At 54.3% G+C, this 22,826-nt stretch overlaps 1 protein-coding gene across 1 annotated transcript; it reads right to left on the minus strand.

The window, feature by feature from the left end:
* Positions 1-1,425: 1,425 nt before the first annotated feature.
* Positions 1,426-14,712, minus strand: CLEC18B (C-type lectin domain family 18 member B). Its single transcript, XM_007993643.3, has 12 exons — positions 14,058-14,712; positions 13,415-13,506; positions 11,023-11,262; positions 6,458-6,555; positions 5,915-6,036; positions 5,650-5,757; positions 5,058-5,150; positions 4,583-4,689; positions 3,813-3,942; positions 3,422-3,518; positions 2,294-2,385; positions 1,426-1,784 (listed from the first exon to the last, which is right to left on the minus strand). The coding sequence occupies exons 1-12, from the start codon at positions 14,179-14,181 to the stop codon at positions 1,747-1,749; spliced, it is 1,341 nt and encodes a 446-aa protein (XP_007991834.3). The 5' UTR covers positions 14,182-14,712; the 3' UTR covers positions 1,426-1,746.
* Positions 14,713-22,826: the final 8,114 nt, after the last annotated feature.

Here is a 22,826-nt window from a genome sequence, read left to right on the forward strand (position 1 = left end):
GGTGCAGCGGAGAGGGAGTGAGGGCGGCCCAGGGCCCAACCAGGCGGGAGCCGCGCAAGAGGAGGACCAGCCAGCCAAGGGCGGGCGGCTCCAGAGGAAGCCCGGGACTCCCCAGTTTCCCAGCCTATCGCACCCCACGCGGATCCCTGCCCCGACGCTGATTCAGGGGGTCAAAGCTTCGGAATGGGGCGGACCGCGGCGGTGACTGGAGGCGCCCCCGTTTCTCTGGGTGTGGCCTGCGGACCTCCTCGGGAGCAGGTCGTCCCGCACCGGTGTCTGCCCCCGGCCCCCAGGGACACCTGCACCCGCCCCACTCACGATGGCGCGTCCGGTCCCCAACCAGGCGTGGGGCGGGGTGCGAAGGTCGCGGTTCGGCCGCCCAGCCCGTGCTGCCCCCACCGCCCCCAGGCCTCCGGCAGCGCGCGCCCGGGCCACCCACCTCCCGCGGGCATGCGCAGGGCGGCCTCTCGCGGTCCCGGCGCGGGAGAGCTGAGCGCCTTCAGGGTCGGTAGAGAGAGCTGGAGGCATCTGTATGATCGCCCCGCTTAGGTCCGCGCTGAGTCGGGACGCAGCACAGCTGCCCGCGCCCGCTTAGACAGGTGAAGCCCTGGGAAGCAGTGGGAGAGGGAAAGACTGGGCCGGCGTGGGGCTGTGCGCCTGGAACCCCAGCGCTTTGGGAGGCCCACGATGGCGGATCACTTGAGCCCAGGAGTTCGAGACCAGCCTGAGCAACATGGTGCCACCCCGTCTCTACAAAAAACACAAAAATTAGTGTGGCGCGGCAGTGTGGACCTGTGGTCCCAGCTACTTGGGAGGCTGAGGCAGGAGGATCGCTTGAGCCTGGGAGTTCGAGGCTGCAGTGAACCCTGATTGCACCCCTGCACTCCAGCCTGGGCAACAGAGCGAGACCCTGTCTGAAAAGAGAAAAATAAATAAATAAACGACAGCCAGATTCACTGGGTTTGACTCCCAGCTGTGTGATCTTGTGCAAGTCAAACTCTCTGTGCCTTCAATTCTTCAGCTGTAAACTGGAATAGTTAACCTCTTGTGCGGTGAGGTTTGAGGAGCTGGATGATGGAGCGGGACTGCACAGATTCTGACCACCATCGGTCCAGGTGCGATGACACTCCGCCAGTGGGGGCAAGACACATGCGTGGTCTCCCAGACATCCAGAGCAGCTTCTATTAATACCCTGCCTGCCTGGGCCCAGCCATGAGAACTGCCCCTCCCCGAGGCAGAGTCTGGTCTTCCTCTTCTTGGGGAGCCCCAGAACTTCCAGAGAGTGTCCTGGGCCATGCAGGCGACCAGGAAAGGGAATAGGTGGGTGGAGGCCTCTGCAGTGAAGCCTCAGGCCCCCTCTGGTCTCTCCAGGGTCGTCCTGGATAATCTGAATTTCCCTTTGAAATGAGCATGCACAGGTTCAGCTGATTCATAACTTAGTTTAATACCCTGTGGGGTTCATGCCACAGGGAAGCTCCGCTGCCCCACAGGGCCTGGGCCAGGTAGAAGAGAGCAGCCTCTTTGGACCACTGGCAGGGTCTTCTCCTTCAGCGTCTAACACTCACTCCCTGGCCCTCATTGGCCTCCATGCCTCTCTCTGCCCAACTTCCGGCAGAGTGCAAGGTCTAAGACCTCTTTGGACATGAGGCATGTGGTCTTAACCTGGCCCTTGTTCCAGACAGGTGGGCAGACAGGTAAGCAGAGCCGGTGCACCCAGGGCAGGCGAGGGAGCCATGTGGCCAGGCCTCAGGACCCTGGACCCCACCGGGAGATGTGCTCCTGGGCTGGAAGGAAGCAGAAGAGAGCAGGGCTCGATGGCAGCCCAGGCAGTCCCAAAATGGGGGCCCTGCTGCGCTCAGTCTGGAAGTGCCCATGGCCGTGGTTCCTGTGATGCTCCCGACCTTCCGAGCAGGGGCTGCTGGGAGCTGGTGCCACGCCAGGTTTCACCTCTGCCTCCACCATAGTTCATGGGGCTCCCAGGAACACCGAGGAACCCAACAGGTTCCCAGGCAGTAGCGTTCATGACAGGAGGAGAGGGTCCTTGGAGAAATTCCCTGCAGAGCTGCAGCTCTAGTCCTGCCTGTGTGGCCTTGCTGTGTGACGCTGGGCCTGTCGTTGCCCCTCTGGGCTCAGGAGCCCACAGGTACAAGGCCCTGAGCAGGGCATCCTCCATGGCCCCGTGTGCCCAGACTCCCTCTGAACCTGCCACCTAGATACCCTTGCAGGCTGGACCGGGTCAGCAGCACCCCCAGGGACAGGGATCAGAGAAGGGGAGCCTCAGGAAGGCCCTCACCAAACTGGCAGATGTAGCGGTTTCGGGTTTTGCAGCGCTGGTCGTTCCAGTTGAAGGCAGCTGATGCCTGCAGCTCCACGCAGTTGCCAAACCTGCAGGCCAGGGTGTGGTGCTCAGGAGGGAAGAGTGAAGTCAGGGGTCCGGGAGAGGCCTAAACCCTCCAGCCATCAGGACCCTGCATCTCAGGGGCTCCAGGGCCCCCACCTGCAGATGGGGCTGCTGGGAACCAGGCCCGTCCCCGAGCCCCCATCCCTGCTTCCCAGACCACTTCTCAGGAAAGCCCCTTCCTGGGGTAACAGCTCTGCCTACCCCATGGCAGCATGCAGCCACACCAGCCTGTGGGGACGGTGTGGACTGGAATAGACAGCCCCACTTGAGAGGTATACCTGGGAACCCAACAAGGCTGACTACCTCCAGGCAATAGGCCAGGGGCACAGGCCGGCTGCTGGCAAGGGACGGTGTGGACTGGAATAGACAGCCCCACTTGAGAGGTATACCTGGGAACCCAACAAGGCCGACTACCTCCAGGCAATAGGCCAGGGGCACAGGCCGGCTGCTGGCAAGGAGGGCTGGCTAAAATCACTGGAGCCCTTGGTGGCCTGGCAGCAGGACCACCTCCACCCCAGCCCTAGGCATTCCTGGGCTTTGAAGAGCAGGGTGGGGCCACATGACCAGAGGGTTCTTGGTACAGGATGGCGGGTGGGTCCACAGGTTCGGGGTTGTATTGTGAATGACTGCAGCGGGGGGAGACAGCTAAGGAATGCTGGCGTCAGTGTAACTGATGCAGGCAGAGGGCACGCGGAGGGAGGGGTGAGTGGATGAGAGTTGGAGGGATAGAGTCACAGCCAGGGGACACTGGGGATGGACACATGGATGGAGGCTTCCTGGGCCCCTCTCTCCCACGTGACATGCCTTCCGGCTTGCATCTCCCTCACCACAGCACTGGCCCACACCAGCTGTGCCCACAACTCTCTGGCACCTGGGCAGGCACCAGGGAAGGCTCAGACCCTCAAAGGGACCAGTCAGGCAGCAGGATGGGGCGGGGGGCTCTTCAGTGTACCCTGGGGGCTCTGCCAGGCAGGCTCGAGTGAGAAGGAGGCCCAGGGGAGGGAGGCACCCCACACTCACCCCTGGTTGTCAGGCTGCCCAAAGGCAAAACTGGTGAAGGCCTGGTGCTTCCCTGTGGCCCAGCGGAAGGAGTCCTTGGCGGTCTTATAGGTGAGCCCTGGGCCAGGATAGTTGAGGTTGGCCCACGGCCAGAGGTCCCACGGCCCACTCAGACCCTGGAATCTGCTGCCAGCTGCTTTTCTGGCCCCTCCTCCCAGTGCTGGCAGCCCGCATGTGCTCCCTACCTGGGCCCTCCCCAGGAAAGGGGGTGAGCAGCCGGCCCCGCTCTGGGCTCCAGGCCCTTACCACACCCTCGCCATCTGCTGGCAGCTGCCACAGCCCAGGGTTTCTGCAGCAGGGTGGGGCATCACAACCCCTTACTCACCACACCCCTAATCAGCCGGGCACTCACCGATCCAGAAGTTCCTGGTCTCGAAGTCACTGTCAGTCACCTCGTTGGTGGTCTCCAGGCGGCCCAGGTAGAAGGCGAGGATGTCCTGCACTTTCTGGCTCTCGATCTGGGCCAGCACCCCACCTTTCCTCTGTAACCCCACCCCAGGTCACACAGGCAGGGCTCCCAGGAAGGCTGCCCCTTCCTGCCACCCCTGCCCATGGCCGAGGATGTCACGTGTGTGTGCTGGCCAGGCTGTCATCACCCCCAGCCCGCAAAGCCTCCCTTCCAAGAGCAGGAGTCCGTCCCCTCTGCTCACATCTGCTTCTCTTCTCCCTGTGCACAGCAGCCCGACCGGCAGCCCACAGGCCCGGGCAAGGTCTGGCCCCTGAGGATGTTCTGTTTCACCTGCACAGTGTCTTCAACATATCTGAGTTGATTGCCAACCCCAGAAATTAACTGTGGTTTCGAGAGCTGCCAGTGGAAGTCTGAGCTGCTGGTTTTATTGAGCAGCCCCGAGCTCTGGCCACTCTGATCTTGCATTCCCTCCTGCAAGGCAACCAGTGGCTGGAACTCCCTTAGATGGAGGTTGGCCTTGACTTTGGCCCCTCAGGACAATAAGTGACCTCCTGGCTTCTATAAGCCTCAGAGTCCATGACCCCTGCTTTATGCTGATGAACAGAATGAGGTCAGAGACATTGAAGAAAGCATCTCTCACTCCAGGGTCCCTCCATTAAGACCCTCACTTGAGGCCCTAGGGGGGTCCCTGGTAAGGTAGGGGTGACCATCACCTGGCATTTCATCCTGGCTCTGTAATAGGTGTCTGCCTCTGAAGACACCATGAAGCAGTCTCCGTCGATCCTCAGGTCACAGGTGTGGAAGGGAAAATGCACCTTGGCTGGGGTAGGGGAGCCTGAGTTTGTGTGCGGACTTCAGAATCCCTGCCCTTTCCTGCCCTGCCAGGGAGCTAAGCTCAGGGTGCCCCTTCCTCCGGCCATCTGCTGCAAAAGAGCGGGTGGTGAGGGTCAGGAGTGTGCTGGTAGGTGTGGAACATTGAGCTTGCTCTCTCTCAAAAGAAAAAAAAATCCATAGTTTGCCAATTTCTTTGGTGTAAATATCCACGCTGTGGCCGGTTTCAAGCTCTCAACGTGTTGTCACCGAATTAGTTGGAAAGACAGGTACACAGTGGGCTCCTGGGAGCTGATGCCCCATTGAAGGCGGTCTTGGGAGGGGCTGGCTCTTTGGGGGCCCTGGGGCAGGACTCACTGGCACACTGGGCTCCCCCGTAGCCGACGTCACAGACACACGAGCACTCCTCCTTCCGAAACTGGCCGTGCACACACTGCAGGCTGCACCGCACTGCCAGGGCAGGGCAGTGGGGCAGAGGCTCAGCTCCCAGCCTTCTGGACCCCATGCTGCCCCCCAAAGGCCTCGAACATCCAGGGAATGCCAACCACAGCAAGAATACCCCTCCCAGAGACAGAATCCACGAAGGCTTCTGACTGCTGGCATGCCTGGTGTCTTTGGTTTGGTTCCCACTGTAGAGTGAGGCATATCGGAGTTTGGGAGGTGACCTGCCCATGGTCACAGAGTGGGTTAGGGTTGAGGGGCAGTGGGGCGAGAAGCCACTTCGGGATCCTAATTCTGTCCTCCTCCCAAAGCCTAAGGGGCTGAACCTGATTTCACTGTGAATCTCCTGCACAGCTCAGGGTCTGGCAAATAGCCAGTGCTATGCAGTGGGCAGACTCAGGGAGTACACGGTCAGCACCCCTAACACCCTTGAGACTCAGGAAGTGTAGCAGCCCCAGGACCTGCCACGAGAGCAGCGCTGGGCACACCCAGGTTCCAGTGCCCTCACCTTGGCAGTACCTGCCCGTGTAGCCAGGGGGACAGTGGCAGTGGCAGGTGCTGATGTTGAGACGTCCGTGGTTCTGGCAGCTCATGCGACAAGGGTTCCTGGGGACCTCTGGTCAGAGGAGGAGGGGACTCCGAGAAAAGGGTCTCCTCCCAGCAGGCCGGGCAGGAGCCTCCCTGGGTGCTGAGGGCCGGGGCTTCCAGGACAGCCCAGTAGGATGCTGCCACCCCTACCCCAGGGTCACCAGACCGAGCCCTCATGCACTCACCACAGAGCCCCCCTGCATGGTCCCAGGCTTTGAAGCAGCCAGAGACGCTGGCTGTGCAGAGCGAACACCAGGCGCCCTTCTTATAGGGGATGATTGTCTTTCCGTTGACTTCCCAGTTGCCTCTGTGAGGACGAGCAGGCACCACAGGCTGTGGGAGGGCCTGGCCTTGGGCAAGGCAGTGGTGGGTCCCTGCTGCCTGCCCCCCTGGCCCCTACAGTTCCTGTGGCCTGGCCAGGAAGTCAGGGAGCTGGGTGAGATAGAGAGATTCCCTGGGAGAGAAGAGATGACCTCCAAACGAATCCTGGACAAACTCCCTGATACCAGGACTGGTACCCAGGAAGGGGCATCCACAGAGCAGTACCTTCTGCATGGCCACAATCTTCAGCACCCTCTGCCTTTCCTCTCCTCCCTTCTCCCACCAAGGGTGCAGAGGAAGGCATCAGGGACTTTACTTTCAGGTGGATGGGGGGGGCATCTCACCCTCAGTGAAAGCGCCCCTCCCTGCCTCCCAGACATCCCAGCAGAGGGTGTAGCAGGGCTTACCCGGGGGAGTAGGCACAGACAAAGGCTTCTATCGCTGCCTGGCCTGCAGAGCACAGGTGCCGCCCACAGCCCAGCTGGCTTGAGGTGGCCCACACGAGCTACAGGAGACACAGGGGATCAGAAACCCTATCGTGAACTCTTGGGGAGGAGAACACAGCTTTCACTATCATCAAGGCGGACAGAGGGCTCCCTCACCTCCTCGGGGGCTCAGGAGCAGCAGCTGTCCTGGGCAGGGGTAGAAGCATGGGTGGGAATAGTCCAGGAAAGCTTTTTTATTTTTATTTTTTTATTTTTGAGATGGAGTTTCACTCTTGTTGCCCAGGCTGCAGTGCAACGGCACGATCTTGGCTCACCACAACCTCCACCTCCTGGGTTCATGCGATTCTCTTGTCTCAACCTCCCGAGTAGCTGGGATTACAGGTGACTGCCACCACGCCTGGCTAATTTTTTGTATTTTTGGTAGAGATGGGGTTTCTCCATGTTGGACTGGTCTTGAACTCCCAACCTCAGGTGATCCGCCTGCCTCAGCCTCCCAAAGTGCTGGGATTATAGGTGTGAGCCACCATGCCTGGCCTAGGAAGGCTTTCTTAGTTGAGAGGGGAATGAAGAGGGGAGGGCTAGCAGATACCTGAAGGGAGGGGAGATCGTTGATGGGTGGAGGGGACTAGCCAAAAAAAGACTGGGACATCAAGGGCCTTGTGACTGCATTATGACCACAACCCTTCACTTCTTGCACTAGCCCACTCTTTTAAATGTGACTCTGCAGCTTTTTGCAGTAAGGAGAGGTGTCTCTTTCCTTGCTCCTTGAATCTGGCTGGCCCTGTAACTGGTGTTGGCCACCAGAATGCAGCAGAAGTGATACTGAGCTGATTTTGAACTTGGCCTTAAGAGACCTTGCCATTTCCACTCATTCTCATAGAACCATGCTCAGCCACCACATGAACAAGCTCAGTAAAGCCTGGTGGAGGTTGAAAGGCTTCATGGAATACAGATAAACCACTAGAGGCCTTTTTGCACAGCCAGCTCCCAGCCAGCCCCCTAGTTGATTGCAGGTGTATGAGTGGGCCCAGCCAAGACCAGAAAACCTCCCTGCTGAGCCCAACCCAAGTGGCTGACACGCAGACTCATAAGCTGCTAAAATTTGGGGTAGAATGTCAAGCAGCAAAAGCTAATGGATACAGCTCTGCAAAACAGTTTAAAGTCTTAGAATCAGCAACAACTTGGAAATAGCACAAATGGCCAATATATAAGAAAAGTGAAACAAACTCTCCAGTAGAGACTAAAAATTACATGTACAAGACTGGCTTGTAGCAGCCAGATGTGAACATGTGATCATATACATGTATCCAACACTTAAAGAACATGTATTGTTTTTCGGAATGCATGGGACTTCTGCAAACCACAAAGCAAGACCACACATTAGACCACTACCCAAGTTTCAAAAATACCAAAGAATCAACACATCCTACAGGCCACATTCTATGAATTCAGTGCAATGAAATTTAAACTGAATAATTTACAAGTAAATTAAGAAGATAACATAGTTCAGAAACTTAAAGATACACTTCAAAATCTAAAACAACATCATGGCTAGGTGTGGTGGTTCACATCTGTAATCCCAGCACTTTGGGAGGCTGAGTTGGGTGGATCATGTGAGTTCAGAAGTTCCAGATCAGCCTGGTCAACATGGCAAAACCCCTTCTCTAATACAAATACAAGAAATTAGCCAGGCATGGTGGCATACACCTGTATTCCCATCTACTTTGAACCTGAGGTGGGAAGATCACCTGAGCCCAGGAAGTTGAGGCTGCAGTGAGCTGAGATTGCACCACTGCACTCCAGCCTGGGCGACAGAGCCAGACCCTGTCTCAAAACAAACAAAGACAATATCATGATTGGAAATAGAAAAAACATCCCTAAATAACAATGAAAACATTAAATATCAAAACTTATTGGATGTAGCTGAAATCGTTTAAAGGGAAATTTATAGCTTTAAATGTATATAGTAGAAACAAAAAAGATTTAAAATTAATGATCTAAACATTCATATCAAGAAAATTAGAAACAATAATAAAGGCGGGGCATGGTGGCTCATGCCTGTAATCCCAACAGTTTGGGAGGCCGAGGTGGGTGGATTACCTGAGATCAGGAGTTCAAGACCAGCCTGGCCAACATGGCAAAACCCCGTCTCTACTAAAAATACAAAAATTAGCCGGATGTGGTGGTGGGCGCCTGTAATCCCAGATACTCAGGAGGCTGACACAGGAGAATCTCTTGAACCCAGGAGGAGGAGGTTGTAGTGAGCCGAGATCGCGCCACTGCACTCCAGCCTGGGTGACAGAGCGAGACTCTGACTCAAAAAAACCCAACAAAAACAAAATAAACAAAAAACAACTAACAACAAGAAAACAGGGTTAGGTTTTTCACACCTTTGAGTCTGACAAAACTTAAGGAGCCAGGGCTGGGCGCAGTGGCTCACGCCTGTAATCCCAGCACTCTGGGAGGCCGAGGCAGGCAGATCATGAGGTCAAGAGATTGAGACCATCCTGGCTAACATGGTGAAACCACGTCTCTACTAAAAAATACAAAAAATTAGCCACGTGTGGTGGTGGGTGCCTGTAGTCCCAGTTACTTGGGAGGCTGAGGCAGGAGAATGGTGTGAACCCAGGGGATGTAGCTTGCAGTGAGCCGAGATCACACCACTGCACTCCAGTCTGGGCGACAGAACAAGACTCCGTCTCAAAAAAAAAAAAAAAAAAAAAAAAAAAAAGAGCCACAAGATCTTTGGGAAGTGGGAAGAACTGGTTTGCTGGTCTCTCCAGTTGGTGTAATCACTTTGGCAACACCTAGTTGTAGGCACATGTTCTTTTTTTTCTGAGACAGGGTTTTACTCCTGCTGGCCAGGCTGGAGTGCAATGGTACAATCTTAGCTCAGTGCAATCTTCACCTCCCAGGCTCAAGCAATTCTCCTACCTCAGCCTCCCAAGTAACTGGAACTACAGGCACACACCATCACACCCGGGTAATTTTTGTATTTTTTGTAGAGGCAGGTTTTTGCCATGTGGCCCAGGCTGGTCTCAAACTCCTGGGCTCAGGCTGTCCTCCCACCTTGGCCTCCCAAAGTGCTGGGATTACAGGTGTGAGCCACCACGCCCAGCCTTATGTAATACTTAAACATGCACAACACACTTGCATAAGGAGTAGAGGTATTCAATATTTCCTGGGATTTCGCTTGTGTTTTTCAGTGCCATACCTTAGCACTTGAACAGTGCCAGGTGTGTATAGAAAACCCTCAACAAATATCTGTTGAATGAAGAGAAAAAATGGAAACTTGCTTGGCAGTGATACTCCTGAACTTCAAGAAGATTCCCTCCAGGGAGGGACAGCAGGGAAAGGGGAGGAGCGGGGCTTTAGTTTAGTAGCATCTTCTAAACCTAGGTAGTGGGTAAGAGTGGGGCCATTTTAAATTTATGTTTGAGGCCAGGCACAGTGGCTCACCCGTGTAATCCCAGCACTTTGGGAGGCCCAGGCAGGTGGATCACTTGAGGTCAGGGGTTTGAGACCCAGCCTGGCCAACATGGTGAAACCCCATCTCTACTAAAAACACAAAAATTAGCCGGGTGTGGTGGCTCATGCCTGTAGTCCCAGCTACTTGGGAGGCTGAGGCAGAAGAATCACTTGAATCTGGGAGGTGTAGGTTCTAGTGAGCTGCGATCATGCCATTCCACTCCATTCTGGGTGACAGAACAAGACTTCGTCTCAAATAAATAAATAAATAAATAAATAAGTTTATGTTTGAAATTATTCATATTTCAGATTGAAAAAAAGTGGCTTAGGCCAGGCGTAGTGGCTCACGCCTATAATTCCAGCACTTTGGGAGGCTGAGGCGGGCAGATCATTTGAGGTCTGGAGTTCGAGACCAGCCTGGCCAACGTGGTGAAACCCCATCTCTACTAAAAATACAAAAAAAATGAGCTGGGTATAGTGGCGCGTACCTGTAATCCCAGCTACTCGGGAGGCTGAGGCACAAGAATCGCTTGAATCTAGGAGACAGAGGTTGTAGTGAGCTAAGATCATGCCACTGCACTCCAGCCTGGGGTGACAGAGTGAGACCGTGTCTCCAAAAAAGCAAAAATATGGCCAGGCACAGTGGCTCACGCCTGTAATCTCAGCACTTTGGGGGGCTGAGGCGGGTGGATCACGAGGTCAGGAGATCGAGACCATACTGGCTAACACAGTGAAACCCCATCTCTACTAAAAATACAAAAAATTAGCTGGGTGTGGTTGTGGGCGCCTGTAATCCCAGCTACTCAGGAGGCTGAAGCACAAGAATCACTTGAACCCAGGAGGTGGAGGTTGCAGTGAGCCGAGATTGCACCGCTGCACTGTAGCCTGGGCGACAGAGCAAGACTCTGTCTCAAAAAAAAAAAAAAAAAAAGAGTAAAACTAAACAAATTGGAGGAAAAGGAATCCCAACATTTAGGTCAAACTAGCCTCTTCTGAGATGGCCCAGCAGGAGCCTGTATCTAGGAACTGGCACGCTGGCCTCACTGCAACACACTCACCTGCGTGTAGTGGGTGCAGGTGGCATTGCGGGCACACTCCCCTGCCGCATGGCTGTACCGCTGCCCCTCTGCAAACCACAGGCTGACCACTTCGACAAAGGACGCTGAGCCCGCGGGCAGCAGCTGCACGTTCCAGCCCACTTGCAAGGTGTGCCACGGGGCGGACGCCAGGCTTGGGGTTGGGGTTCCACAGAGGGCTGCCCTGGCTTGAGCCAGTTGGGCCAGGCTGTCACTCCAGTCCTGGGGGAAGCGCAAACAGAGACATCTGTGGGAGGCCTTTGACTGCTGGGCCAGGCCTCCCCTACCATCTCTGAGCATCCACCGGGTGCCAGGTCAGGAGGCAAAGAGAGCACTGGATGAGGAGTCCTGCTGGAGGAAGCAGTGGTGTTGTCTGATGCTCATCTAGGAGGAGCCCAGCCTCTCAGGACTGAGCCTCCATCTCTGAATCCTGTTGTGGGCATCCTTCAGCCCTGCCCAGGCAGTGGGATGGGCTCCTGCTGTCTTTCTCCCATCTGGTCATGTGAGCAGTGCCCATGCCTTACAGACTGGTTCTGTGTTTGGGCCCTGGCCATTGTCAGAAAGGCTCCCCTACTCCCACCCGGCCATGCTGCCCTCCTGTGATGCAAAACGCCCTACAGCCACGCCTCTCCGCCCTGGTCTCCTGCCCCCATACCGCCTCATCGGCTCCCTACCATGCACAGCTGACCCCACCCCCTCCCTCTTCTTTTTTTTTTTTTTTAAGACAGAGTCTCACGCTGTTGCCCAGTCTGGAGTGCAGTGGAGCAATCTCGGCTTACTGCAAACTCCACCTCCCAGGTTCAAGCGATTCTCCTGCCTCAGCCTCCCAAGTAGCTGGGATTAGAGCCATGTGACACCACATCTGGCTAATTTTTGTATTTTTAGTAGAGACAGGGTTTCACCACGTTGGCCATGCTGGTCTCAAACTGCTGACCTTAGGTGATCTGCTTGCGTCAGCCTCCCAAAGTGCTGGGATTACAGGTGTCAGCCACCGCGCCCAGCCCCCTCCCTCTTCTTAAACAAGGGGCCTGGCAATCGCCACCCCTGGGTGACCTGCTGCAGACCCCTGATCTCCCGAGACTCCCTGAGCTCATCTGTAAATGGAGCAGGGAGGTGTCTGTAGGACAGAACTCACAAGCACTGAGTGGGTGCAGGGTGGGGGGCCCTCGGGGCTGCACCCCAAGCCGACTTCACCCTGCACTAATGTCCATTGGGGTTTTACCTCTGATGAAGGCTGGGGCCAGGAGCTGGGGGCTCCCGGGGTCCCTCAGCAACCCCACACCTCCACAAGACCTTCAGTCTCCACTGTGTCCAAAGAAGGGGTGCCCCAGAGCCCTAGAGGCCCGGAGGGTGCTCGGGGCCGGGCCATGAGGGAGGCTGGGACATGGAGCTCCATTTGCACCTTTATGGAAATGAAGTTTTCTAGGACTTTCACAAAAGTTCCCTGGAAAGGGTGCCAACTGCCAGCCATCGACTGCCGCAGGCCCTCCTGGGGTCCCAGGCAGGAGTACCCACCACGGAGGTCACAGCTGGGAGCAGCCCTGGTGGCACAGGGTCTGAGCCTGAGGAGGGGCAGAGCCGCTCAGGGTGGGGAAAGGGAGAGAAGCAACCTCCCCCATTTAGCCACCCCACCCCCACCTCCTGGGAAACTGACCCTAGAGTGCTCAAGGACGCCACCGTGGCCGCCTGCCTCGGAGGAGTTCATGGGAAGCAGCCATGGGGAACCCTCCCGCCCCCACCACCCTGCCCTGGCTCCCTGGCCTGCTAACATGGGCTGGGGCTGCTGGGGTCCCAGACAATGAGGGGCAGCGTTTCTGAGCCCCCAGATGACAGCCCCAACCCAGCAGCCCCAGCCAGGCTGGTGGAGAACACTATACCCCGATCCCCGGCCCCTGCTGAAAATGTGGACGACTGAGTGAGCAGAGAACATGGGCAAGGCCCGTCCTAGTCCCTCAGATAAGCTCAGGAGGAGGCGCTGGGTCCTTGCACAGAAGCCCCTCCCCAGCCCAGCAGGACCCTCTCCCTTCCTGGCCCGCCCGCCCTGCAGGATTCCTTGCCTGGAGGAGGGGATCCGGCTTCTCCAGTGGCTCCTGGTCTCCGTGGCAACAAGATGCCAGGGAAGGCCCAAGGTCCTGCCCTTCAGACAAGTGAGAGCCAAGGGGCCCGACCTCCTGAACTGAGGGTAGGGGGTTAAGAAGTTGCAGAGACCTCCAGCAACCAGGGCCTTGGTCCCTCAGGGCCAAAGTGCCTGGCTGTGCCTTCCCACCCTAGTCAAGTGGAAGAGTGCCTGGACAGGCGTGGCCTCCGGAGCTGCCCTCTGGGGTCTGTGCCTCCAGCCGCCCCCTGGCAGAGCCCAGCTGGGTCTGGTACTCACCAGCCTCCGCATGTCAGCCGCAGGGGGCTGGACCCAGCTGCGCAGGCGGTTGTGCAGGGAAAGGAGCAAGAAACTCTCCTTCCTATTCAGGGCTGGGGTGGGGAGAGAAGGGAGTTCTTTCCGTTCTTAGGCAGCCCGAGGATGGGGGCACCTGGACCCACCACACAGCAAAATAAGCACGCATCCCCGCCCTCAGAAAACAAGATGGGAGAGGAGTGTGGTGGGTGCAGGGGACGGGGGCACAGCGATGCAGCCAGGCTGAGAGAGACCAGGTACAGCAGGCGTGGGCTGAGTGCTGGGGTCGGGGTGGCGGGAGGGAACAGGGGTGGGGGCTGGGTGTAGGGGGGCCTGCCCTGGCTCCCAGCAGGCCCCTGTCTGGGGCTCCTCTGGGCCACTGAGTTTCTCCAGGCCCCAGCCACAGACTCCCTCGGGCATTCCTCCTTGGCCCCAGCCCTGGCCCCCTTCCTCCTCCTCCCTCCCCAGTCCAGCATCCACCCCTCACCGCCCCAGGCTGTCCCAGGGCTTCCTCATTAAACCACCTGCAGGACTGGCCTGGGGCTCAGGCTTCCAGAAGTCTCCTAGCACCCACTCCACCGAGCTCGTAATGGTGCCTCCACCTACCTCCTCACCAGGTGTCCCTTACCTCCGGCCGTCAGAGCCTGCTCCTGTAGCTGGGGTGGCCACACCTCTGCCCAAGTGGTGCCAAGGAGGGCCAGGAGCACAGCCAGGAGGTGCCCCCGGCCAGGGGAGGTCTCCGAATGCAGCATGGGTCTGTTGGGCCTGTCAGGCGCTCCGAGCACAGCCTGGCTCAGCCACCCGGCTTGTTTCTCAGGCTGGATGGAGCTATTCACAATCTCCAGGAGTCAGGCTGGGCTGGTGGACAAAAGAGGGAGGCTGGTGAGGGAGTAATCAGTGTGTCCAAACAGCCTCCTGTTGGCGCTGGCATGAAAAGAGACGACTCCGGGGGATGCCTGTCTGCTCTGGCCTCAGCCTGGCCAGCCCGCCCCCGACAGCAGGCAGAGTGGCGTGCACTGACCCCGTGGCCCCTGCTAATCATTGTAGGATTATTAGCGCCCTTGGGGAGCCCCCAGAGACCCCGCTGATTGGCCCACGGACATTCCAGGGCTGCGGATTAGTGACCAACGGCTGTGTCCTGGCTGGGACACTGTCCTCCGAGCCCACTGATGGCTTCCACTCCCCAGTCCTGGGCCCTGGGAGGAGGCTGGGACCTCGGCTATGGTCCTTCTGGTGAGCAGGAACTGGGCAAGACCCCAGGGGAGTTCTTTCCTTTCTCAGGAAGCTCGTCCCAACCCCCCAGCCATGAATTAAACATAAGCAAGAGGTAACTGCACACCAGAGAGGTGCCATCTGTGGGCCTGAAGAGGGGTGGGCTGAGGCCGCACCTGCGCTAGGAAAAGGGTGCCTTAGGAAAGTCTGTCTGGGCAGTGTCGGGGGCTGGACCCAGCCCCGGTGCCCACCACCTTCACCCACGTGACTATGGGCCATGGGGGAGTGAGGCAGGAGGAGTCAAGGCAGGCGGGGACCAGAGCACGTGATGCCCTTGGCTGACTCCAGTCCTGCTCGGATCAAGTCTGCTTCTAGACAGGCGGCGTAGCAGGAGGGCAGCACCTTGCCATGATGTTCCGTGGCCCAGCCGTGGTTGGCATGATCCCACCACAGTGAGCTGGAGCAGATCTGCACCGTGGGCCACGTTTCTCAGAAAATACAGGGCTGTCCTGTGGGCCGCAGCCTAATGCCCACATTCCTCTCGGGGCAGATCAAAGGTTATTCAACCAGGTCACAGCCTTGCAAACCAACTGCGTCCTCCTTCTGGAGTTTGTGTGATCCCTGGCCCGAACCCGCACCTTCTCGGAGCGGGGTTCCAACTCCGTGGAAGCTCCGCTGAGATGCAGGTAGGGTTGGCTTTCCTGGGGAAACACCAGTGGAATGTGGCTATCGTCATGGGTGCCAGGGATGCGGACGAGGCCAGGCATACAGGACTTGCAGGCAGTCTGGAACTGCGTGTCCCCCACGATACCTAGGGGCTCAGGAGTTTCTTCTCCCTCAAACAGAAACCCAGCACCCTCAGGGTCACCGCATGCAGGTCCTAGCAATGCTTAATAGTTACCTGGTTTTTGGTGCATTTTTATTTTTTAGACAGTCTCACTCTGTCACTCAGGTTGGAGTGTTATAATCTCAGCTCACTGCAGCCTTGACCTCTTGGGCCCAAGTGATCCTCCCACCTCAGCCTCCCAAGTAGCTGGGACCAGGTGTGTGCCACCATGCCTGGCCTATTTTTTTATTTTTTTTGGTAGAGACAGGATTTCGTCATGTTGTCCAGGCTGGTCTCCAACTCCTAGGCTCAAGCGATCTTCCAACCTTGGCCTCCCAAAGTGCTGGGGTTACAGGCATGAGCCACCACACCTGGCCATGCCACCTGTGTTTATCGAGCTCACAAAGCATGTTTGCATGTGTGAGTTCAATTATTGAACTAAAGCCTGTTTGCATGTGTGAGTTCAATTATTGCCACAAGAACCCGGTGCAACAGCAGGTGGGACGCCCGTCGTGGAGATAAGGAAATGGGCTCAGTGTGTCTAAGGGGCTTGTCCAAGGTCACTCAGCGAGGGCATGGAGCATCCCAGCTAATCCAAGGTCTCTGCCTTCCCATTCCCAATGCTTTAGTTCACATCCTGACCTTTCTCAGGGCACTTTCCACAGCTCTGCTGTGCCGGGTAATAAAAGACCCACTTCCTCCTCTTGGGCTTCCATGGCAAACATGGCCAGTTGACCCATATGGTATGATGCCAGGCACTTGGGACAGGTGGGAGAAAAATATATTTTGGGGATTGGGGGGAGCAACTTTTGAAGGGCTCCATGGCCCTGGCTCACTGCAAGAAGAGTCCCAGGCCGGGCACGGTGGCTCATGCCTGTAATCCCAGAACTTTGGGAGGCCAAGGCAAGCAGATCACTTGAGGTCAGGAGCTCGAGACCAGCCTGGCCAACACGGTGAAACCCTGTCTCTACTAAAAATACAAAAATTAGCCGGACGGGGTGGTGTAGCTGTAGTCCCAGCTACTTGGGGGGCTGAGGCAGGAGAATTGGTCGAATCTGGGAGGCGGAGGTTGCAGTGAACCAAGATGGTACCACTGTACTCCATCCTGGGCAACAGAGAGAGACTCTGTCCCACCCCCAACCCCTCAAAAAAAAAAAAAAAAAAGAGTCCCAGGAGAGCAAGGTTCATGAGCCAGAAGAGAAACTGAGTGGATAAAAGATTAATGAGACACTGGAAGGCCTAGGCTGGAACCGACACGCTGTGTGACCCTGAGGATGGCACTCCCACTCCCGAAACTCAGTATCCAATGGTGTAGAGCTAGGATGACCCCTCTGCTGGGCCCCTAACCAGGACATCGCAACTTGGTTTCTGTGGTACTTCCTCCTGGACCCAGACTTTTTACTGCAGCCTGCTTGGTGGCTGGAGTGGGTTTGGAGAATGGGCAGCTTCGTTCTTGCAAGGCAACTTTCCCCAGGTGAGGCTATTACAGGGTTTACATCCACCACCCAGACTGTAGGATTCACATTTTGCTATATTTTCTTTATCACCTGTGTCTCTATCTATCCCACCCGTCTCCAGCTCATGCACATGCACAGTTGATACCTCTTCGCCCAGTCCGCACTTGAAGGTTGTAAGTGGTCAAGTCATTTTGTCTCTTCCTGAAGCAGCTCCTTTCTTTACAGCCTTGAAATCTTGTTGATGGTCTCCAAAAAAAAAAAAAAAAAAAAAAGAAACAAAACAAAAAAAAAAAACAAAAAAAAACCCAACCATTCAACTCTAGGAGAGTTGTGGCCACATTTTCTTCTAAAAATTATATGTCCAGGCCAGGCATAGTAGCTCACACCTATAATCCCAGCACTTTGGGAGGCCAAGGTGGGTGGACTGCTTGAGGTCAGGAGTTTGAGACCAGCCTGGGCAGCATGGTGAAACCCTGTCTCTAAAAAAAATACAAAAAATTAGCTGGGCGTGGTAGCATGTGTCCATAGTCCCATCTACTTGGGAGGCTGAGGTGGGAGGATAGCCTGAGCCGGGGAGGTCAAGGCTGCAGTGAACTGTGATCATGCCACTACACACCAGCCTGGGTAACAGACCAAGATTCTGTCTCAAGAAAAAAAAAAAAAAAAAATAGGCCAGGTGCAGTGGCTCACGACAGTAGTACCAGCACTTTGAGAGGCCAAGGTGGGCAGATCACCTGAGGTCAGGAGTTTGAGACCAGTCTGGCCAACATGGCAAAATCCTGTCTCTACTAAAAATACAAAAATTAGCTGGGTATGGTGGCGCACACCTGTAATCCCAGCCACTTGGGAGGCTGAGGTATGAGAATCACTTAAGCCCAGGAGACAGAGGTTGCAGTGAGCTGAGATCACACCACTGCACTCCAGCCTAGGCAACAAAATGAGATTCTTAAAAAAAAAAAAAAATTCATGTCTATTTAATTTTTTAATTTTTCTCGAGATGAAGTCTGGTTCTGTTGTCCAAGAAAAGAAGAAGAGGCCGGGCGCAGTGGCTCAAGCCTGTAATCCCAGCACTTTGGGAGGCCGAGACGGGCGGATCACGAGGTCAGGAGATCGAGACCATCCTGGCTAACATGGTGAAACCCCATCTCTACTAAAAAAAATACAAAAAACTAGCTGGGCGAGGTGGCGGGCGCCTGTAGTCCCAGCTACTCGGGAGGCTGAGGCAGGAGAATGGCGTAAACCCGGGAGGCGGAGCTTGCAGTGAGCTGAGATCCGGCCACTGCACTCCAGCCGGGGCAACAGAGCGAGACTCCGTCTCAAAAAAAAAAAATTAAAAAAAAAAAAAAGAAAAAAAAGAAGAGTGAGCGCAGTGGCACAATTTCGGTTCACTGTGACCTCTGCTTCTGGGGCTTTGACCTCCATATCCCAGGCTCAAGCCATCTTCCGACCTCAGCCTCCTGAGTAGCTGGACTGTGGGTGTGCACCACCATACCCAGGTAATTTTTGTATTTTTTTTTTTTTTTTTTTTGAGACGGAGTCTCTCTCTGTCCCCCAGGCTGGAGTGCTGTGGCGCAATCTCAGCTCACTGCAAGCTCCGCCTCCCGGGTTCACGCCGTTCTCCTGCCTCAGCCTCCCGAGTAGCTGGGACTACAGGCGCCCGCCACTGCGCCCGGCTAATTTTTTCTATTTTTAGTAGAGACGGGGTTTCACCATGGTCTCGATCTCCTGACCTTGTGATCCGCCCGCCTCGGCCTCCCAAAGTGCTGGGATTACAGGCGTGAGCCACCGCGCCCGGCCAATTTTTGTATTTTTAGTAGAGATGGGGCTTCACCATGTTGCCCAGGCTGGTCTCAAAGTTCAAGCCATCAGCTGGGATTACAGGCGTGAGCCACCACACCCAGCCCCAAATTAGTATGTTGAAGTTCTAACTCCATTACCTCCGTGTCACTGTATTTAGAGATAGGGTCTTTAAAGAGGTAATTAACGTTAAATGAGGTCATTGGGGTGGGTCCTGATCCAACCTGACTGGTCCCGCTATAAGAAGAGACACACAGAGGGAAGGTCCTGTGAAGACACAGGGAGAAGGCAGCTGGAAGGCAGCTGCAGACAAGCCAAGGAGAGAGATCCTCAGAGGAAACCAACCCCCCGGCACCTTGATCTTGGCCTTTATGCCTCCTGAGAAAATACATTCTGTTTTTTAAGCCACCCAGTGTGTGGTACCTTGTATGGCAGCCCTAGCAAATGAACACAGCCCTTATGAAAAACGTACAGCTCATATCACACTTAACAGTGAGACCAAAGACTTTCCTCCCTAAGATCAAAACAAGGCAAGGATGTCTTTCCTCACCGGTCCCACTAAACATTGTACTACTGAATGTGCAATGTGTGCATTAATTAACAAAAAGACATTAAAGGCATCCATACTGAAAAGAAGTAAAACTATCTTCATTTGCAGATGACATAATTCTACTGTAGAAAATCCGAAGGAATGTTTAAAAAAAAAAACAAAAACCCTACTAGAATAAAGGTCTCACAATACAAAATTAACACACCAAAATTCACTGCATTTCTATAAACTGGCAATAAACAATCCAAAAATGAAATTGAGAAAATAGTTCCACACATGGCTGGGCACAGTGGGTGACATATGTAATCCCAGCACTTTGGGAGACCGAGGTGGATGGATTGCTTGAGGTCAGGAGTTCAAGACCAGCCTGGTCAACATGGTGAAACCTCATCTCTACTAAAAATACAAAAAATTAGCCAGGCGTGGTGGTGGGCAACTGTAATCCCAGCTACTCTACTCAGGAGGCTGAGGCAGGAGAATTGCTTGAACCCGGGAGGTGGAGGTTACAATGAGCCAAGATTGCGCCACTGCACTGCAGACTAGGCAACAGAATGAGACTCATTCTCAAAAAAAAAAAAAAAAAAAAAAAAAAAAAAAAAAAAAAAAAAATTCCATACATATAAAACTGTAAAACAACATTTCTGAGAGAAACTAAAGATCTAAAAAAATGCATAAACATTTCACATTCATGGAATAGAAGACTCAATATTGTTTTGTTGTTTTTTGAGACTGAGTCTTGCTCTGTCATCCAGGCTGGAGTGCAGTGGCGTGATCTCTTCCTACTGCATCCTCCGCCTCCCGGGTTTAAGTGATTATCCTGCCTCAGCCTCCCAAGTAGCTTGGATCACAGGCGCCTGCCACCACACCTGGCTAATTTTTATATTTTTAGTACAGGCAGGGTTTCACCATGTTGGCCAGGCAGGTCTTGAACTCCTGACCTCAAGTGAGCCGCACACCTTGGCCTCCCAAAGTGCTGAGATTATAGGCATGAGTCACCACACCTGGCCAATTTTTGTATCTTTAGTAGAGACAGATTTCACCGTATAGATTAATGGTAATTCTCCCCAAATTTGTCTGTTAATTCAATGCAATGCCCATCAAACTTCCAAAAGATTTTCATTGTTGTGTTTATTTTAAAGCAATTGAGAGGCCAGGTGTGGTGGCATGTGCCTGTAATTCCAGCTATTTGGGAGGCTGAGGCAGGAGGATCCCTTGAGCCCAGGAGTTTGAGACCAGCCTGGGCAATATAGCAAGATCCATCTCAAATTGGATCTTAAAATTGGATCTTAAAATTTGCATGGAAACGCAAAGGAATTAGAATAACCAAAACACATCTGAAAAAGAATAGAACTGGAGAATGTATACTGCCTGATTTCAAAACTTGCTATGAAACTTCTAGTAATCACATCTATAAGATATGGAAAAAGGATAGACATATAGATCAAGGGAACAGAATGAACAATACACAAAAAAACTCTTATATTTATGGCCAATTTATTTTGTTCTATTTGAGGGTCTTGCTTTGTCACCCACGCTGGAGTGCAGTGGCACCATCATTGCTCAGAGTAACCTCGAACTCCTGGGCTCAAGCCATCCTCATGCCTCAGCCTCCTGAGTAGGTAGGACTACAGGCACGTGCCACCACACCCAGCTTTTTTTTTCCTTTCCATACAGGGTCTCACCCAGCTGAGTGACAGAGTGAGACCCTGTCTGGAAAAAAAAAAAAAGCTCTGGGGTTCAGGTGATCCTCCCACCTCAGCCTCCCGGGTAGTTGGGACTATGGGCATGCAACGGCATGCCCGGCTAATTTTTTGTATTTTTGGTAGAGACGGGGTCTTGCCATGTTGTCTAGGCTGGTCTAAAACTCCTGAGCTCAAGGGATCCTCCTGCCTTGGCCTCCCAAAGCACTGACATTACAGTTGTGAGCCACTGCGCCTGGCCATTTTCTTTTTCTTCTTTTTTCTTGTTTTTGAAATGGAGTCTCGCTCTGTCGCCCAGGCTGGAGTGCAGTGGCACCATCTCGGCTCACTGCAAGCTCCACCTCCCGGGTTCACACCATTCTCTTGCCTCAGCCTCCCGAGTAGCTGGGACTACAGGCGCCCGCCATCACGCCTGGCTAATTTTTTGTATTTTTAGTAGAGATGGGGTTTCACTGTGTTAGCCAGGATGGTCTTGATCTCCTGACCTTGTGATCCACCTACCTTGGCCTCCCAAAGTGCTGGTATTACAGGCTTGAGCCACCGTGCCTGGCCCTTTTTTTTTTAAGATAGGGGTCTCACTATGTTGCCCAGGCTGGAGTGCAGTGGCTATTCACAGGTGCAACCATAGTTCACTGCAACCTCCAACTCCTGGTCAGCCGCTATTTCTTAAAATGTTTCTCTGTCTGGTTCATGTTTCAGAGTCTGGTTCATGACTCTGCTACACTTCAGTTTCAAAAGCTGGTAGCAAAGGAAAGAACATGCCAAGAGCTGAGGTTCTGCTGTGATGAGACCACCCAAGCTCCCTGTATCTATACCAAGGGACCTGTTGCCCAGGCCGGAGTGCAGTGGTGCGGTCTCGGCTCACTGCAACCTCCGCCTCCCAGGTTCAAGCGATTCTCCTGCTTCAGCCTCTCAAGTAGCTGGGATTATAGACATGCACTACCACACCCGGCTAATTTTTGTATTTTTAGTACAGATGGGGTTTCGCCATGTTGGCCAGACTGGTCTTGAACTCCTGACCTCAAGTGATCTGCCTGCCTCAGCCTTCCAAAAAATGCTGGGATTACAGGAGTGTGCCACTGCACCCAGCCTGGATGACTTAGCTTTTCAAGGCTTACAGAAGTTGGTACCTTGTGTAAATAGGCTGGGGAGGTCTGGATGCCAGATGTTCTTCTGAGGTTGCTGTTCTCATAACTGCTGTATTCAAGTATGTCACCCAGTTGAGATGAAATGCCTAGAGCACAGTTGCGGAGTGCGACCAGCTGGGCTGAGGAGGGAATGAAGTACAAACATCCATCGATGTTCAGGGCCCTGAAGCAGCTAGAAAGCGCAGGCGTTCAAATCACCAGAGGCATGGCTATATCTGCTAACATATGATGCTCACAGATCCATGTCCTGGGCATGGAAACACAGCTCCCCAGACCATGGTTAACTCCCCGCATGCATCTGGAGTTCAGAGTTCAGTCCACACCAAGGCGCAGTGGTTACTTTTATAAATAAACAAGTCACAATGAACATAGTTAAAAGATGTCAGTACTAGTAGCACTTGGGGACTCCAGCCCAGCTCCCATCACAAGCAACTGGCCACCAGGTCTGGACCCACGTCCTTTGCTCTTGGCCTACTGAGGTCACTCAGTTTTGCTCATCTCCCACGACCTGGAAACCCAAGGGAGCAGGCCGTGCAATTCATCCTGGAAGAGTAATAGAAGAACAGCTGTCGTGCATGGAAAGATCTTGCAATGAGTCAAGTATTATATTTTTTGAGACAGGGCCTTGATCTGTCATCCAGGCTGGAGTGCGGTGGCACGATCACGGCTCATTGCAGTCTTGAACTTCTGGGCTGAAGCAATCCCTT

Source organism: Chlorocebus sabaeus, chromosome 5 (genome assembly GCF_047675955.1).
Source record: "Chlorocebus sabaeus isolate Y175 chromosome 5, mChlSab1.0.hap1, whole genome shotgun sequence".
Lineage (NCBI taxonomy): Eukaryota > Metazoa > Chordata > Mammalia > Primates > Cercopithecidae > Chlorocebus > Chlorocebus sabaeus.

Bases quoted from the DNA above. Each gene is read 5' to 3' on its own strand.
- CLEC18B (XM_007993643.3), bottom strand. From the start codon at position 14,181: ATGCTGCATTCGGAGACCTCCCCTGGCCGGGGGCACCTCCTGGCTGTG. The intron at 13,507-14,057 runs GTAAGGGACACC...TCCCCACCCCAG, and splicing joins GCAGGCTCTGACGGCCGGAG to CCCTGAATAGGAAGGAGAGT. The intron at 5,758-5,914 runs GTGAGTGCATGA...TCCTCTGACCAG, and splicing joins CCATGCAGGGGGGCTCTGTG to AGGTCCCCAGGAACCCTTGT.